Raw genomic sequence first — 16,946 nt, 5'->3', positions numbered from 1 at the left:
CAAATAAACATGTTACAGTGGACCCTGCATACTCACAACAAATTAACATGATGTGTTTTGGTCATCGATTATAGCAAATCGAAAGCTTCCTTTCAATAAACAATTGTACACATTATTTTTACAGCTGAATTCATCTTATGTAACATCTGATTGCGGCATGGAGTGTCTATGCTTGGGCAATAACACCTTTGACTGCAGAAGTTTGGAATGTAACTACTATGCAGAATGTAAAGCTAATGATGGCGTCTTTGGATGTCATTGTATAGATGACTTCTTTGGCAATGGTGAAGATTGTACTGTATCAGGTATATTAAAATATCAAATCCTCTACAATTTATAGCCAAAGGTCTGATTTTCTTGTTTGTAATCTATCAGAGACACTAACAATAGGTTTAATGATTGCCATAAAGGTACATAATTCAGTGCATCTACAAACCTCCCAATCAACCCTGTTAATGACAGGAGTCTGCCAATATATTGTATCATCTCTAAAATACAATTTCTCCCGATTTTTGGGATAAAACATAAAACAAATCCAGAGATAATTTATACTCCAATAGCTACAGTTTTAGCACACACTGCAGGCTGGTAACAATGAAATTAGCCAACCAAATGGCAAGGATACACTCAGTTATGTTGCGCTCTCCACTTACAAAATCCTGGTTCCATCAACAAAGAAGAGTTGTCGCCTTGGAGAGTGTCCCTTACTTGCATTGGTATAGTTAAGTGGTATTAAAAATATCTAATGACTATCTATTTATTTAGCATGTTGGCCTAACCCATGTCCAGAGAACTCTGAATGCCTGTATAGACCGTTATCTGACACTGGTTACTTATGTGCATGTGAAGGTAACATGATGGGGCCTTATTGCAACATAACTGCAAGTAAGTATAACACTACATACAGACTTGGAATATGCCAGCCTTTTTCAGTTCATAAAATGACAAACTGTATGATCCTGGTCCCCCTATCGACTGTGTGGCGCAGTGTGTTGGATGTTGAACTACTGATCGTGATGTTTCCATTCATATTTTATCCAATAAAAATGAGAAGCTTTGTGCAATAAGCGGTATATAAGAATGAGTGTTATTATAATGAAGGGGTTTTAAAGTGGAGAAAGTTATATTATGCAAAGACTTTTGTTTCTATTAATACAGTAAACTAAACCCTATAACTTTCCCCCTTAATGGGGGTGTCCCCTGAATGGTGGGGTTGGCCATAATTTAAGGTCAGTTTTTATTTCCATTATTCCATGCTATTATTATTAGTACAAAATATTCATGTATCATTGCAATCTTCTGTATTTGTATATTTTATTTTTGTTACAGCTTTTACTGAGGAGTTCTCTTGTTATGGGCCAGAATGTGCTGTAGGGTACTTCTTAGCACCAAACTATCCTGATTTCTACCCGAATGATTTTATTGGCTTCTACCGGTTATTTGCACCTGGTGCCACATCAATCACTTTCACATTCGCATCAAACTTTGAGATTGAATACACTAAAGATGCCTTGTATATCGGCCCTGGTGTAATGTATACATCTTCAGTGGCTGGATCAGTTGCAGTTGAAGAGGAAGATCTGTATTATTTGAGTGGATATGGTCTTACTGGTCCTGTCATTATACCTGGCGATGTTGTCTGGATGTACTTTACATCTGATTTTAGCATTCGGTTCAGGGGTTTTAATGTATCGTTTGTAGCAGGTAACATAATGGCTTTCTTTGTAAAAAAACCATAAAGATCAAAGCTATTTATAAAGCTATTAAAAATGTGTAGAGCTACATTATCACAATATACATTGATAAATCTATCAGCCACCAAATGTACTGTACTGTACATCATATTCATAGATCTATCAAAATGTATAGAGCCACCCAATGTATAGAACCACCAAATGTATCAAAACAAATCAAAACAATATAGATTGTACAATGTGTATAGAACTATCAAGAGCTGTCAAATTTATAGAACCATCACAGTAGATGCATTACACTCATAGAGCCATCATTTTAAAATCCACAATGTAGAGCTATCATTTTAAAAAACCAAAACGTAGAGCCATCATATTAAAAAGCACAACATAGAGCCATCATATTAAAAAGCACAACGTACGGCTATCATTTTAAAAAGCACAACATATAGCCATCATTTTAAGATGCATAACATAGAACCATTATACTAAAAAGTTAATTTTTAATATACTAATACAGGTTTTGAAGAATTTGAAGATACCTACTGTTTCTTCAGTTCAGAAACTCGCTTAGATGGTGAAACATGGGATTTTGGAATATGTGATCAATGTTCTTGTTCTAATGGAACAATTGCCTGTACAAATGTAAGTAACAATGTCTTTACCATCACAATAATAAGGGGCTTTCAATCTGCAACGACCAACCTAAATCAGGTAAATCGGTATGTCGTCGGTTGCCGCCTGTGTTGAAATGAGGAGCAGGGGCCCATGCATGAGTCAATAGCTCCCTATTGTCTATTTTGTCATCATGGCCTGTTTTTATCTTTCTAGGTAATATAATATGGGTTCTTATAAAATATTGTGATTTACCTGTTATCATGATTATGTTTAGCACAATAAAAAGAAACCGTTACATAGAAATCATATATAATGAATGGTTTTCATTTACATTTTGTTATTAAGCACCAAAGGACATTCATTAAAATTTACAAGCATCACTTCAGTTAATATAACATCCGTCAAATTGTATTTTCTGTTTGCTCACTAAATGAATGTATCACATTGGCTGAAGATATCTGCATCAAGTATTAACTCTTTAAAGAAAAAGATGCTCTCTAAATCCACAAAAAAATCATCCTTTATATTTCAATCAATTTTACTGCAAACTGCCCTGACCTAAAACATGGATGGTGTATAAGCTGATTGGAACACAATTTCAGAGGAGCGAAATTGGCACCTCTATTTAAACGTCAGCTTAAAACTTTTCTTTTTAATTAATAATACTTGTATTGTTAGGCTCTATGTTATTTGTAGGGTGCCATATAAAAACTTTTATAGAATAGAATAGAGTGGTATACTAAGTAAAAATATAATAATTGGTTTTTTTTTCAGAATGGGACAAGCGCTGTTGAATGTACATCTGATGATGATTGTTCTGAAGACACAACCTGTGAAGTTGTAAACCCTGATACTACATGTGTGTTGCCTCCATGTGAAGAGACTATGATGTGTGCAGACTCAGTGTTTACTGGATGTGGCAACAACAACCCTAACTGTGTGGTTCTGACACTAATTGTTGACATTGATACACTTTTACCTGTAAGTATAAGAGCTAAGATGGTATCACAGAAAGATCTCTCTGTACCAAATACCTTGTCCTTGGGATGATACTTTAAGCTGACTTGTGTGATCATGGTAGGAACTATTCCATGGCTGCCTTTGACCTAATAGAATTTCTGCAGTTTAACTGATTATTATTACATTTACAAATTTACTCATATTATTATTTCACTATACTGTGTAACAACGTACTTCAGAGTTTGCCTTATTTTTTAACAGAAACATCATGTTAAAGAAAACTTATGTAAGCAGGGTTTAGCATTTGGAGTTTCCAGACATACAACACAATTATAAATTGAAAGTTGGCTTTACAGTAACAATTATTATTTTCTTGTAAAAGTTTTTCTAACTCGCCAATGGGAAAATCTGTGTTTTTACCATGTTAATATATACATTTTTGTTTTTTTTTAAGGGACTAACTACTGATACTTTATGTACGGCCCTATTGGATGTTACAATGGACAGTTATCCCGATAATAACTGCACAACCTTCCAATGTGTTGTTGGAAGTCCAGTATCTTCTAGAAGGCGACGAGATGCCTCTCAAATTGTCATAGAAATGTATTTGGTATGTTAGTGTGCATTTTTTTCACTTGAAAAGTGCAGGCTTAATGTAGATATAACAGATATCTGTATATGAGTTGAGTATGTATGAGTAAAATCAGTTATTTTTTAACAAACAAGTGGAAATTAGGCCAAAAAATATATTTATATACTTGTTAAGCGTAAACCTTTGAATAAATTTTAGCGGAGGGAGAGCATTTCTTAGACATTGACTTATGCTACCATTTTGAAATAAACTGACACGACTCTTTAAAACATTAACAAATGAATCACTATATAAATTTTCAACTTCAAGAAAGCCATTTAATGTAATCAAATTTGTCCTGTACACTTGCGATAATCAAATGTTACAATTTTATCAGAAGGTGTAGTTGTCTTTTTGTCATTTTTCAAATGCTATTGTAATTTATGAATCTATTTTTTTTTTATTAGATGGCAAGAGATGGGCAATCACCAAAAGAGTATGCCGACACCATTGGATCTGCTATTACTCATGCTGTTGAAGAAGGACTAGTCTCTTATCAAATTGAAGCTATTGAAACTGTATATCCACCACCTGCGTTCCCACTTGAACAACTGTTTGAGGAGAGTGTGTTAAGAGAGTCTACAACAGTTGAAAGTGTTAGGGTTGCAGGTATGGTTGTTATTTTTATTATTATTATTGTAGCACTATAAGTGAATGTAACTCTCCTATAGAGGATGTTCAGAGAGAGATAGAGACCTCGTGGGGTTGAGAGGAGGAGGAGACTTGTTGATCCAATAAAGCTTTAAAGTTGTATTTGTAGCTACTGTACATGTTGTCAAGTCCATCTAGTTTTAAATAACAGTCAACCACTACACAATCAATGGTTACACTGGGGCCGTCTGCTTTTGTCATCTACTGGAGCAATATTTGAACCAACTTCAACTCCATGCTGTTCAGTCTGCCTAGGTGGTTGATGTTTCACACCTAGAGGCCATAGTTTTTGTCCAAATCTTGCCAAACTATAACACTAATCTATGATCCACAATCTCGTATTTAGGAGTTACGTTTTGAATGTGTTAAGTAGACTGTGTGTGTATGTGACTTTTAAAATTGTGAGGCAGAATAGTTGGCATCTGTAAACAGTTATATTTCCTACTTATGATATGAACTACATAGGATTTTTTTAATATAATATGTGTTTTGTTTCAGATATTCAAGACTTCTGGACTACTGACATGATTCTAGCTGTATCAGCCCTTACAGTTGCTTGCGTAATTCTCAGTGTACTGGTCCTATTTTTAGTTCGTTTCTTCCGTTCTAAAAAGATCAAGTCGGCCTCTCCCAACTTTGGTGAATCACAGGGGATTGAAGGAGTGGAGTTAACAAGTTCTGTTGCAAAGAATGAAGAAAGTGAAGCACCATCTCTACTTTTTGCACGTAAAATCCAACTTGATGATGGTTCTGGTGGAATTGACAACATTTATGGACTCAAATTTGAATCCAACCTTGATAATTTAGGTTAACTTTTAGGATTATACCATTAGGTGCAGGGTAGTATCTTTATCAATTATTATCGTAATATCTATAATATACAATAATTCAATAATAATTATAATAAGTATTCATTTTTTGGTATTTAAAAAAAAAATATACTATACCTACTATTGACAATGTGTCCGCAACTGATAGTTGTAAAGGTTGCTGAAACTTCATAACATGTTGAATACAATACAATTAAATATATAATATGTAATTATATTTAGTTACTGTAGAGGTGATGGTTTGAAATTATATGTTGTATTTTTGTCTTATAATTTATAATACTGTATACAAGACAACAAAATGAGTGTGTTGTTCTGTAATGATATTAGCAGATGAAATAATTTGTTTCTGTATTGAACATGGGAATTAATGATAATTTAATGTTGAAAAAAGTAATTTACACAAACACCTGTTGTATTGGTATGATACAGGCATGTTACATAATTCACTTGTATTTTGCTGCATTACTTAACTTAACATTCATATTACGAAAACAAAACCTGAAGATCTGAAATAAAGATACTCTACTTAATCTGTTTTTTTTAATGAAAAGTATTATACTTAGTAAATCATATTGTTTTGTTTATGAATGATCGATTTGTAACATTTTGTATACATATTTTTTGTAATACTATTTATACATATATTTGTAATAATATTTTTGTATATCCGTTGGTTTTTGTAATAAAATGTTTTTTAGTAGAAAGTATATTCCTTTCAATTCTAAATGAAATGGAGAAGAAGTGGATATGAATGCATAGGCCTACTTCTTGCATTGTTGACAGCACTGAAAACTTATTAAAATTATATGCTGAGTGTACTGCACTGACAGCCTAGTCTGCATAATACGCAATGGCCACATCAAAGACTATATCAGAACAACAATGAGCAATCTGCGGTTCTCCCTGCAACAGTAATATTTTCCATGCGGTAGGGCGCCACATACGTCGGTGCAATCTACTAAGCCTATTTAATATTCAATTCTATTTAATGTGACATGTATAATATCTATTTAAATCAAGTCTGTATACATCTGCTCGTGTGACGCGGGCGGGCACACATGCTCTGTTAAAAGTGATACAAATATCCAATGCACAAATCGCGCATTCATCAATTCTTCTAATATATATTCTTTGCTTACATTGAAAATTTACAGTCGGAAAACTGGGTTATTATTGTTGCTGCCAATAGACCACTACTACAGGGGCAGCTTAAGCAAAATACATCGCTGTACCTCAAATGAGTCAGCTACCCCTCTTATAAATTTTAAAAATGTCATACAAATGTGTAAAATAAAATAAGTAAAGCTAAAAAGAAAGAAAAAAGTCGAGCAGGTTAGATCGAAGAGAACGCAAGAAGGATTACAAGTTGAACACAAACTCATCCATCATTTGGCAGTAGTAGTTCACAGCAGTGGAAAGATAGAGATGGTGTGTTGAAGTGGGCAAGAGTACGAGAAAAAATATGGGGAAAAGTGAGATGTGTTTCTCAATAACAGAACAGTATAAGATCCATAGATACACTTGCACACAAATGAGATCAAAAGAAAATTTCTTCTGTGGACTCCAAATGCATGAGGTTTGCTGTATGGGCTAATCTTGTTTCACTTCTTAAGATACGTCGGGTTGTAGTCTAGGACTGGCAAGAACAGGTTTTTTTTTACAATGAGAGTACTGTTTCTTTGGCCAAGTAATCTGTTAAATTTCGTAGCAATATTTCAAACATGCGGATCGATTCCATGTAGGCTAGGCAATTTGAGTAAAACAAATTGCAAACAAAAGATTTTTCTTTTTTAAATGGTCACATATGATGAGGAGATCAAAATTTGAGCATCACACCTCTGTCACTCATCCCGATGATATGCAAATTAGCTTAAATATGCAAATTAGAGTGAAATTATAAGGTTACCATTTCTCAATATTGCATAATAATGAAATTAAAATGTCTGCAGATACTTGTTCTGCCCTCAAATGTCTCAGATACAAGTTTCTAATAGTCAACATAGGAAGTAAATCTCAAAATCACACCAATCAATCAATTATTAGTACAAGTTACATGAATATTTATGTTTGCTCTAATGAAACATTTTATGAAAAAATTACCGGAAATACAACAATTGACCCTCGACCCCATTTATCAATGTTTGCATACACACTAAAATGTCTGTAGAGACTTTGTTTTGGACAAAAAAACTGGATTGAATTTCTGTTATGAGTGTACTTGCCTTTACGACGCCTGTACTGAGGGAATAGACACTTGTGGAACATAGTTTGGAATGTTCCATTCATCGCAAATCAATACATTTGTATAAACGTATTAAATCTATCAAAATAGTATTTTTTAAAGAAAATCGGCCTGTCTTCAACATTTTGATTCTGTACTCCAGCTGTTCAACCGGTTTTCAGCTATTAAAAACAATTATCGTAGGAGGAGATAGGAAAATGCGAAACATCCTCGTATTATTGTGTGCGGGTATTTTTCAAGATGGACATCCATTAGACAGCGTATACCACGATCGGAAAACACCTCTATTTGGGGCAAATCGTTGAACCTAAATTCGTTTTAATTGTCAATAACTAATTATCTATATTAACTCAATTAAATTAGTAAACAGGGTTACATCAGGTGTTTAAAATCAGTACCGAAAAGTACGAACCAACTTTATATACCATCGAGTAAAAATTCTAGAAGTAAGGCGCGATTTACCGAATTTTGCCCTTACGTAATTTTATATAGATATAGATAACAGTACTTTCGAAAAAGTTTGGGTGAAGGAGTTGCTGAGCTGAGTTGCTGCTGCCCTGGATGAATTTTAACCGACCAATCAGATGGTTAATAGACCTCTATTGACATGATGATGACGAGACGTCTTTTTGCGTGCTACACAGAATATCAGCAAATCATGTTGTTGGGGGCCAAAATATAATGAAAAATGGCGTGTCAAGTCAGTTTCCGGTCGTTTGGTCCTAGTTTACGTATCTGCAATAAGTTATTAAAATGCTCTTCATACAATACTCTGTGGTTACGGTCAAATTCAACAAGGTATGCTCTTTAAATTACTAGCGATATAGGCCTAGGCCTAGGCCTATAGGCTAGGCGCGGCCTACTAGAGGCGGCCTAGCTAGGACTAGGCTAGCTAGGGCTATGTAGGAGGCCTAGGCCTATAAACCCTAGCTAGGCTAGGCCTGTAAACCCTAGCTAGGCCTAGTAGGAGGCCCCGGGTCCGATGTAGTTCACTGGTGTTATTCTTTGCACTGATAGTTCATTGCGGTTAGCTGTAGCCTAGGCCTAGACTAGGCCTAGGCTAGTTCATTATTGGGGTTTGCTGTGGTTCTTTGGGGTTCGTTGTGGTTCATTGATTGGTGTAATTCTTCGGACCCATTTTTCCTTCAGGACAAATTGAATTAAAATGAATGAATTAATATTATGTAGAAAGTAATTATTATGTACAAGTACATAACATGCTGCCACCAAAACATTTTTGAAATGTTAATACTTTTAGTTTTATAGATTTCTAGACCTAAACAAAACTAAAACCCATGAAAAATATGAATAAATGATAAATCATAATTAATATTCTTTATTATTAAACAGGTCATCACCAGAAAAGTACACAGAAAGCTATGTACATAAATCGAGTAGTGGTCCTTTGATAGGAAAGACGATTGGTCAGTTTTTGGAGGAGACTGCAGAACGTTATCCTGAACGAGATGCTTATGTTTTCTGTCGTGAGGGTATCCGAAAAAACTTTGCAACCTTTAAAGAAGAGGTAGGTGCTATGACATCCATTGTTTTTATTATATTTTTTAACATTTTATATTAAAGATGCTGTCGCTTAAAAGCATATAAGAGAATATAATAACAAATACATTGACCAATCACAAGCAGCAACTTGAATGATCACTTGTGATTGAACAAATTTTTGCATTGTGTGTGTGGCGTCTGTGCTACAGTAAACTAGAACAAACCTTTAAATTTTATATTCCTAACCTAACAAATATTTATATAGTAGTACCTACTGGTATAAAGTAATTTATTGTTAATATCTGTTTATAATTTTATTATTGCAGGTTGACAAAATTGCTGCAGGGTTTTTAGCAATTGGTGTCAACAAAGGGGATAGAGTTGGTATATGGGGGCCAAGCAGCATTGAATGGGTGCTAACACAGTTTGCTACAGCACGTATTGGTGCTATCCTAGTCAACATTAATCCAGCATACAGAACTGACGAGCTAAATTATGCTCTAAATAAGGTATGATACTATGAAAATAATGGATAACTCCTTTAATTGTTATAAATAAAGTAGTCCAAACCCCCCTCCCCCACCCTTTTCCATCTTCCCTTTTTTTAAACGTTAAATAAACAGAATTCCTCACTAATATTGGAGCTATATCCTGGTAGGATAAAGCCTCTGTAGCTTGGTAGCTAACATGTTTGCCTTTCAATCCGAAGGTCTAGTGTTCGAAATGAAATTAACATTTTTTGAAAAGATAAATAAAATTGATGATTTTGATTTGTTAGCTATACATAATTTTGTTCTCCAAAGAACCCAGATTCTTGCAATAAGAATTTTACAGTATTGCTATGGTTTAAAATAACATTTAATCAGTTGTTGAACTACTACTAGTGCTACAATGGTTAAAGGAGCTATAATTGGTGAGATTGTCAAGTAAATTGTTCAAGTAATTCTCGGGTGAGACTCGAACGAGACTCGAACCCACAATCTCCAGTTTCTCAATATACTGAGTATTAAGACCTTGCTTATGCACTATACAAGAATGACCTATTATTTTGATTATACAGTACAGTTAGACAGAGTCTGGTAAAACATCTTACCAAATAAATTCAGTTATTATTGACATTTAACATACCTTTCCAATACATTGCATTGCAAAACATAACATTTTGATAATTTTTGTATACCATAAATATTTTTTTTAAAGGTTTCCTGTAAGGCAATAGTTTCAGCTAAATCTTTCAAGACACAAGATTATTATAGTATGCTTGATGACATATGCCCTGAAGTACAAACAGCTAGCCCTGGTGATCTACAAAGTAAAGGGTAAAGTCTAATTATTTGATATATTGCATTGTTACAAATGTTGCAACTTTTCCGATTTCTTCAGGAGCCTTACGAAATTTCACTCAGAATTTTGGTTAAAGCTTAAAACAAGTCCATATTTACTGTCCGTAGTTGCTATAATAGTGCAACACGTCTCTGGTAAATATTGAAATTCTGCTAAACGCTATTTTTCGATAATAATGTAAGTAATATAGATGGCACAAGATTGATGAGAAACTAATGTGTCAAACTTTCCTCGATCAACCCAAACTGGGGTCCATCCCAGGCAGATGTAAATATACCTTGGGGTTAGAACGTCACTCTGTAGTTATAATTACTATATTCATTCGTTGTAATGAAATATTTATTTTTATGAGTTTGAACAATGATACTATTCCCATTCACGGAATATAAAACAGTCAACACTTCTGTTTTAAAGTAAACTTTTATTCAATTAATCAAGAGTAAATGAAATGTCCACACAAAATAGTTCTGTAAAGTTTAAAGGAATTGTTCTACATTAACTGATACACTTTTCTTCTAGAGTTCCCAGTTTGAAATCAATTGTCATGATGGGTGAGGAAGAGTTCCCTGGGGCATTTAAGTTCAATGACCTCTATTCAATGGGAACATCTGAACACTTTAAAGTAATTGAAGAATGTAGAACTAGTTTGCAATTTGATGAACCAATCAACATTCAGTTTACATCTGTAAGTTTACATTTTATAGTCAAAATTAGGTTTTAATTCATTTATTTACTTTTTTACTAACCCCTTTATTTTCTGTATTATGACTTAATTCATTTGCTATGGAGCCAATGTTATAAGTGGCTACTTTGCGTTATAAATACTTGTTTATGACTCCATGTTTATGATAAGGCAGATCCAAGGAGGATGAGTGAGTGGAGTGGATAAATTGTACAATGGATGGGAAATTAGGTTATTAAAGTTTAGCAATTTACAATGTTTATGCCCTGCCAACACCCTTCGCCCTAACCTATCTGTATCCATTTTTACCATGCAATTGTAGAGCTCTTTTAACACATTTTTGTTTTCAAAGGGAACAACTGGTAACCCAAAAGGAGTGACACTTAGTCATCATAACATAGCAAACAATAGTTTAATAGTTGGTCGACAACTTGATTATCACTTAAAGGTAAGTAGAATCTTAGATTTATTTCTGCTAGTCAAAAAAAAAGGAATATATCAAATTTATAAATCAAACTAAATTTGAATCATGTTAAAAAAACATTTTTAAATTAGTGTACTATTCAAAGGCCATTACAAAAATAACAAAATGTATGTTGAGTGTGAAGGGGGAAGTGTGATGCAGCTGGGATTTTTTAGAGTAAGTCTTCATATACCAGCATCGGTTAAGCTTGGTTTCTCACTTGGACGCAATGCAATGATGTATGCACCAAAGTAAATTGACCAATCACAAGCGACAGTCCAGATGATCCATTGCATCGTTATTGGTCAAATTACTTTCGGCACATTGCATCCAAGTGGGAAGCAAGCTTAAAATAGGACAAAATGTGACCAAACTATTGGGAACCATACTGTAGATTAACAATGATGATTTATTTCTACAGCATCACAAGATTAGTATGCCTGTACCTTTGTACCACTGCTTTGGAATGGTACTGGGTAGCCTGGCAACAGCAGTCCATGGAGCTACTACTGTCTTCCCATCTCCTAGCTTTGAACCAGAAGCAACGCTTCAAGCCATTCACAATGAAAGGTGAGAGATTTATACAAATTCTGGTGTGTGATGCTTGTAGGTGGTACAGATGTTGGTATGACGTTGTAGGAATATTGACATAATGGTAGGTGTTGGTATGTGGTAGAGATATTAGCATAATGGTAGGTCTTGGTATATAATGCTTGTATTTGGTAAAGACGGTTGTATTGGGTTAAAGATATTGGTATGACGTGGTAGAGATATTGGCATAATGGTAGGTGTTGGTATGTGATGCTAGTATTTGGTTGAGATGGTGTATGGGGTTAAAGATGTTGGTATGGTGGTAAAGATGTTAGTATGGTAGTATGGTGGTATAGTAGCATTTGGTGTGTGGTAGAGAGTATGTTGTTATGGTTGTGTAATAGCATTGGTATGTGGTAGATCTTGATATAGTAGCATTGGTAAGTGGTAGAGTTGTTGGTATGGTGGTATAATAGCATTGGTATGTAGTAGATGTTGATATAGTAGCATTGATATGTGGTAGAGTTGTTAGTATGGTGGTATAATAGCATTGGTATGCAGTAGATGTTGATATAGTAACATTGGTATGTGGTAGATGTTGGTATAAATAGTATTAGTATATATTAGAGATGTTTGTAAATAATATTAAATAATAAATCTTTTTTTTTTCCTTCTGCTATGCAGATGCACATCGCAGTATGGTACGCCAACTATGTTTATTGATGTGCTACATCACCCAAACTTTGACCAGTATGACCTGACATCGTTGACCACCGGTATTATGGCTGGGTCACCCTGTCCAATAGAAACTATGAAGCAAGTTAACACAAAAATGCACATGAAAGATGTTACGGTACCAATTCAACATTTTTTTTGGAAATTTAAAGTTGGATAAATGACAAACTTAAGTAATTCAAAAAAATATTTTGACATTTTAATTCAATAATCATTCAACTGTATTAATGCCTATAATTTCTTGTGCCTCATATTCAACTGTCTTATTTATTTAAGATGTTCTCAAATGGTAAAATATCGGTCTTTCTGTCTTTTTTTAGATATGTTATGGTCTGACAGAAACCAGTCCTGTAACGTTTCAATGTGAAATGGATGATCTGATTGAAAAACGAGTCTCAACTGTTGGTAGGCCATCACCACATAATGAGGTAAAACTGTGACAAATATAAGCCAATATTGTTTGAACTGTCATTTACTGGGCCTGATACAATTGTATTGAGATGACAAAACCATTTAATATGAATTGAACTTGCTGTGCACTGAACCACGAAAGTTCAAGGCTAAAGCTGCATTCATACTTGAAAATGATGCTGTTTTGTTAAACAATGGAAAATTATATACAGAATTGAACAGTGCCAACTTCTGTGAATCGGGAAAAGTGTGAATGTAGCTTTAATTTGGGCCCAGTGAAAATCCTATCATTGAACTCCATTGGCCTGTAGCAAAATCAATGATTTCTTATCCAGTAGATTTCACACATTTTCACATTCTACCACATGCCCACTACCTATATTTATTATTCACACTATTAGTAAAAACGCTTAATTATATACCAATTTAGGATATTTTAAATATTTTCATTCAATTAAGTGGAATAGTTTGTATATTTCACTTGATTGGTCTATATAGACTGTCTGGAAAGTACTTTAGTTGCATACACACTGACCACTTGATATTCAATAATGTAATGTCTTTACAGGTAAAAGTGATTGATCCCGAAACTGGTGTAGTCTTACCCATCAACACATCTGGTGAACTTTGTACCCGTGGCTACACAACAATGCTTGGTTATTGGGAAGATGAGCAAAATACACAAAAGACAATTGATGGTAATGGATGGCTGCATACAGGGTATGTTGGTGATAACTGGATTCTGCTTCAAGATTGATCTAATGGCCAAAATAGTGTCACTGATTAAGTTTTTAGTTTATAATTGGCTTACTGTGTGTTGCAATAAAAATATAAAAACAATTAATGTTTAAGAGTTGGATGGTGAGAATATTTCATGGATTGAAAGATTTACTGCTCTATTTGTTGACACGGAGCCAAGTTAAGTAGAGCAGTCAATATTTCAGCAAATGAAATATTCCATTCATAACTTTCATTATTTGTTTATAACACACATATTCTAAAATAAATATTTACAAATAGCTGAACCTGTAAGCATGGTGCCATACATTTATAGCTCCATGTTGTAAAGATACAATCGTGTGAGATATAATAGAAATAAACATTTCTCAGATCTATGTTTACAGTAATACTATTCTTGACACACAGAGATCTGGCTACTATTGATGAAGATGGATTTGGAAAGATTGTGGGTAGAATAAAGGACCTAATTATACGAGGTGGTGAGAATATATATCCAACAGAGATTGAACAATTTCTTTACAAGCACCCTAAAATAGAGGATGTACAGGTTAGTATATACAATATCTTTTTATGCTTTTTTTGTGTGCATAAAAATAGATATCTTTTACTAAAATCATTTTTTATACTTGGCAATTAATATTTTGATATAGATTTAATAATCTGCGAGTTGGATTTGATGCAAGACATGAACAAAAGTGCTTGATACAAAAGCATAGCAAAATAGATTCAAGTTAAACTGTCAATATCGTAGTGCACACTACAGACTGTTTGAGGAAGGAGATCAAAAAAAATCTTCAATCATCTAGTATCAAATAGTGTTTTGCTGCTGTCGCCACTGTTTTTAACCATGGTTAGCTTATCTGACATGACTATTTTTTAGGTCATTGGTATACCTGACAAAAGACTGGGTGAAGAGGTATGTGCTTGGGTGAAGTTAAAGGCTGGTGAAACAGCAACAGAGGATGAAATTAAACAATTCTGTAAAGGAAATGTAAGTATCTTTAATACAAGAAAAACATATGGACAACATTTAACAGCCAAGTAAAAATGATTAAATGCAGACTTTTCTATAGATTGACGTAATAACATAAATTTAATTATTTGCTTCAAAACTCAAATTCTGTTTTCCACTATTCCACTAAGCAAATTTGTTGAATTGAAAGCGTCGGCTTATACGCATGCGTATTTGTGTTTCCATTTTCCAATTCAGTCTCTGCAGCGAATTCCAGTTCCATGTGTTTTTCGCTTCAGCGAAATTGGTTTTAGTTTGGCTTTAGTTCAAATTGTTTCTACTCCGTAAATGAGGTATCATGCGTTCATGAGCATTCATACGAATCGAAAGGCTTAGCAGACACCATATGAAATTCGCAGCTATTTTCTCTTGTAGTAGAAAGGGTTGTGGAATGTTGGATTCACGTGAAAGTTTGCCAGGTGGAGAACAGATTTAAACATCTGGTTTTATAGACATTTTTTACTCTTATTTGGATATTTGTAGAGTTTGTATAACTTTGCTTCAATTTTTTTTTCTTTAGATTTCTCACTTCAAGATACCAAAAATTATCCAGTTTGTGAGTTCATTCCCACTCACTGTAACTGGTAAAGTTAAAAAATATGTCATGAGAAAAGAAATGGAAGAAATTCTAGCGGACAACTAAAATAATCTTTACAAAAACAGGACAAACATTACCTTGATATGAATTATGATAATATTTAATAATCGGGCTGACAATATTATGATAATGCTGAAGAAGAATTGTATAGATACCAAAAATTATCCAGTTTGTGAGTTCATTCCCACTCACTGTAACAGGTAAAGTTCAGAAATATGTCATGAGAAAAGAAATGGAAAAAATTCTAGCAGACAAATAAAATAATCTTTACAAAAAAAGCACAAACATTATCTTGATATGGATTATGATGATAATATTTGATAATCGGGCTAACAATAATATGATAATGCTGAAGAAGAATTGTATTGATAATGTAAGGGAATTTGTTCTAGAAATCTGGGGCATGCATGGGTAGTTTCCAAACATTCTATAAAATATATATATTTTTTTGGATAAAATACGCAGTTTTATTAATACCATTTGAATAATATAGGTTTAATTATAACAATAATGTGCTGCTACTTTACTAAGTTTTAAACATTTGATTAAAATATTTTTCTATATGTTTTATATATATATAGGTATTTTTCTCTGAACAAGTTATATTCTGTGTAATAAAGTATTATACTTCACAATCAAAAACAGGAATTACATCTTTCTGTGTATATTCAGTGAGTGGTCGAGCTGTAAGAGCCATAGTACGTAGCCATATACCAGCAAGGGTTCAACACACACTCGCTTCATTGTTCTGGTAGTAGTATAAGGATTATAAACTGTAGGTCCAGTGTACACCAATAACTTGTACATCTTTCGAGATGACTAGGGGGTTACCCTGTTGTACTAGTTCACACAGCCACAGCCCTCAATGGGAGTCTTCTACTGTCACCAGTATAAAAAATACAGGGATTTTACAAAAAAAATGGGAAAATTGAAAATGTGGAAATAACCCACTTCTAAGACAATTTTGAAATATGGAGCTATTATGTCCCCGAAAATTGCACTTATATGAAATGAAATATGAACGGAATTAATTATAAGTCTACAGGACCAGCCAACCATAGTTCATCTAAGAAAGTTTTGAAAAATAGTGTTGCTAGGACTATGATGTGTAACCAATTATGACAAAAAAGCAAAAAATTTGGCCATTTTTCGAAAATTGCCCAAAATATGACTTTTTAAAATATGTTAAGGTAACATGAGCAGAACACATATGTGCGTCTGCGCATGTAAATTATAGTAACCAATTATACGGTGGCCTATAAGTGTCACGGCAACTTTCAAAAAATATCACGGCAACTTTCAA

General features: G+C 33.7%; 2 protein-coding genes across 2 annotated transcripts in view; both read left to right on the top strand.

The window, feature by feature from the left end:
- Nucleotides 1-6,088, top strand: part of LOC144843437 (IgGFc-binding protein-like) — a 108,935-nt gene extending 102,847 nt beyond the window's left edge. Inside the window, exons 117-124 of the mRNA XM_078700222.1 lie at nucleotides 125-305; nucleotides 766-885; nucleotides 1,330-1,704; nucleotides 2,212-2,336; nucleotides 3,084-3,290; nucleotides 3,724-3,879; nucleotides 4,308-4,509; nucleotides 5,050-6,088. Coding sequence (XP_078556348.1) covers nucleotides 125-305; nucleotides 766-885; nucleotides 1,330-1,704; nucleotides 2,212-2,336; nucleotides 3,084-3,290; nucleotides 3,724-3,879; nucleotides 4,308-4,509; nucleotides 5,050-5,363 — 1,680 coding nt within the window. The 3' untranslated portion in view covers nucleotides 5,364-6,088. The remainder of the gene's footprint in view (nucleotides 1-124; nucleotides 306-765; nucleotides 886-1,329; nucleotides 1,705-2,211; nucleotides 2,337-3,083; nucleotides 3,291-3,723; nucleotides 3,880-4,307; nucleotides 4,510-5,049) is intronic.
- A 2,178-nt stretch (nucleotides 6,089-8,266) lies between these two features.
- LOC144843666 (medium-chain acyl-CoA ligase ACSF2, mitochondrial-like) lies at nucleotides 8,267-16,282 on the top strand. Its single transcript, XM_078700550.1, has 13 exons — nucleotides 8,267-8,424; nucleotides 8,977-9,151; nucleotides 9,453-9,635; nucleotides 10,327-10,445; nucleotides 10,990-11,155; nucleotides 11,505-11,600; nucleotides 12,037-12,185; nucleotides 12,831-12,999; nucleotides 13,202-13,309; nucleotides 13,861-14,012; nucleotides 14,439-14,580; nucleotides 14,914-15,024; nucleotides 15,566-16,282. Exons 1-13 carry the CDS (start codon nucleotides 8,315-8,317, stop codon nucleotides 15,686-15,688), a joined length of 1,803 nt encoding a protein of 600 aa, XP_078556676.1. The 5' UTR covers nucleotides 8,267-8,314; the 3' UTR covers nucleotides 15,689-16,282.
- Nucleotides 16,283-16,946: the final 664 nt, after the last annotated feature.

Source organism: Antedon bifida, chromosome 5 (assembly GCF_963402885.1).
Source record: "Antedon bifida chromosome 5, ecAntBifi1.1, whole genome shotgun sequence".
Classification (NCBI taxonomy): Eukaryota; Metazoa; Echinodermata; class Crinoidea; order Comatulida; family Antedonidae; genus Antedon; species Antedon bifida.
This window is presented reverse-complemented; position numbering and strand designations above follow the sequence as displayed.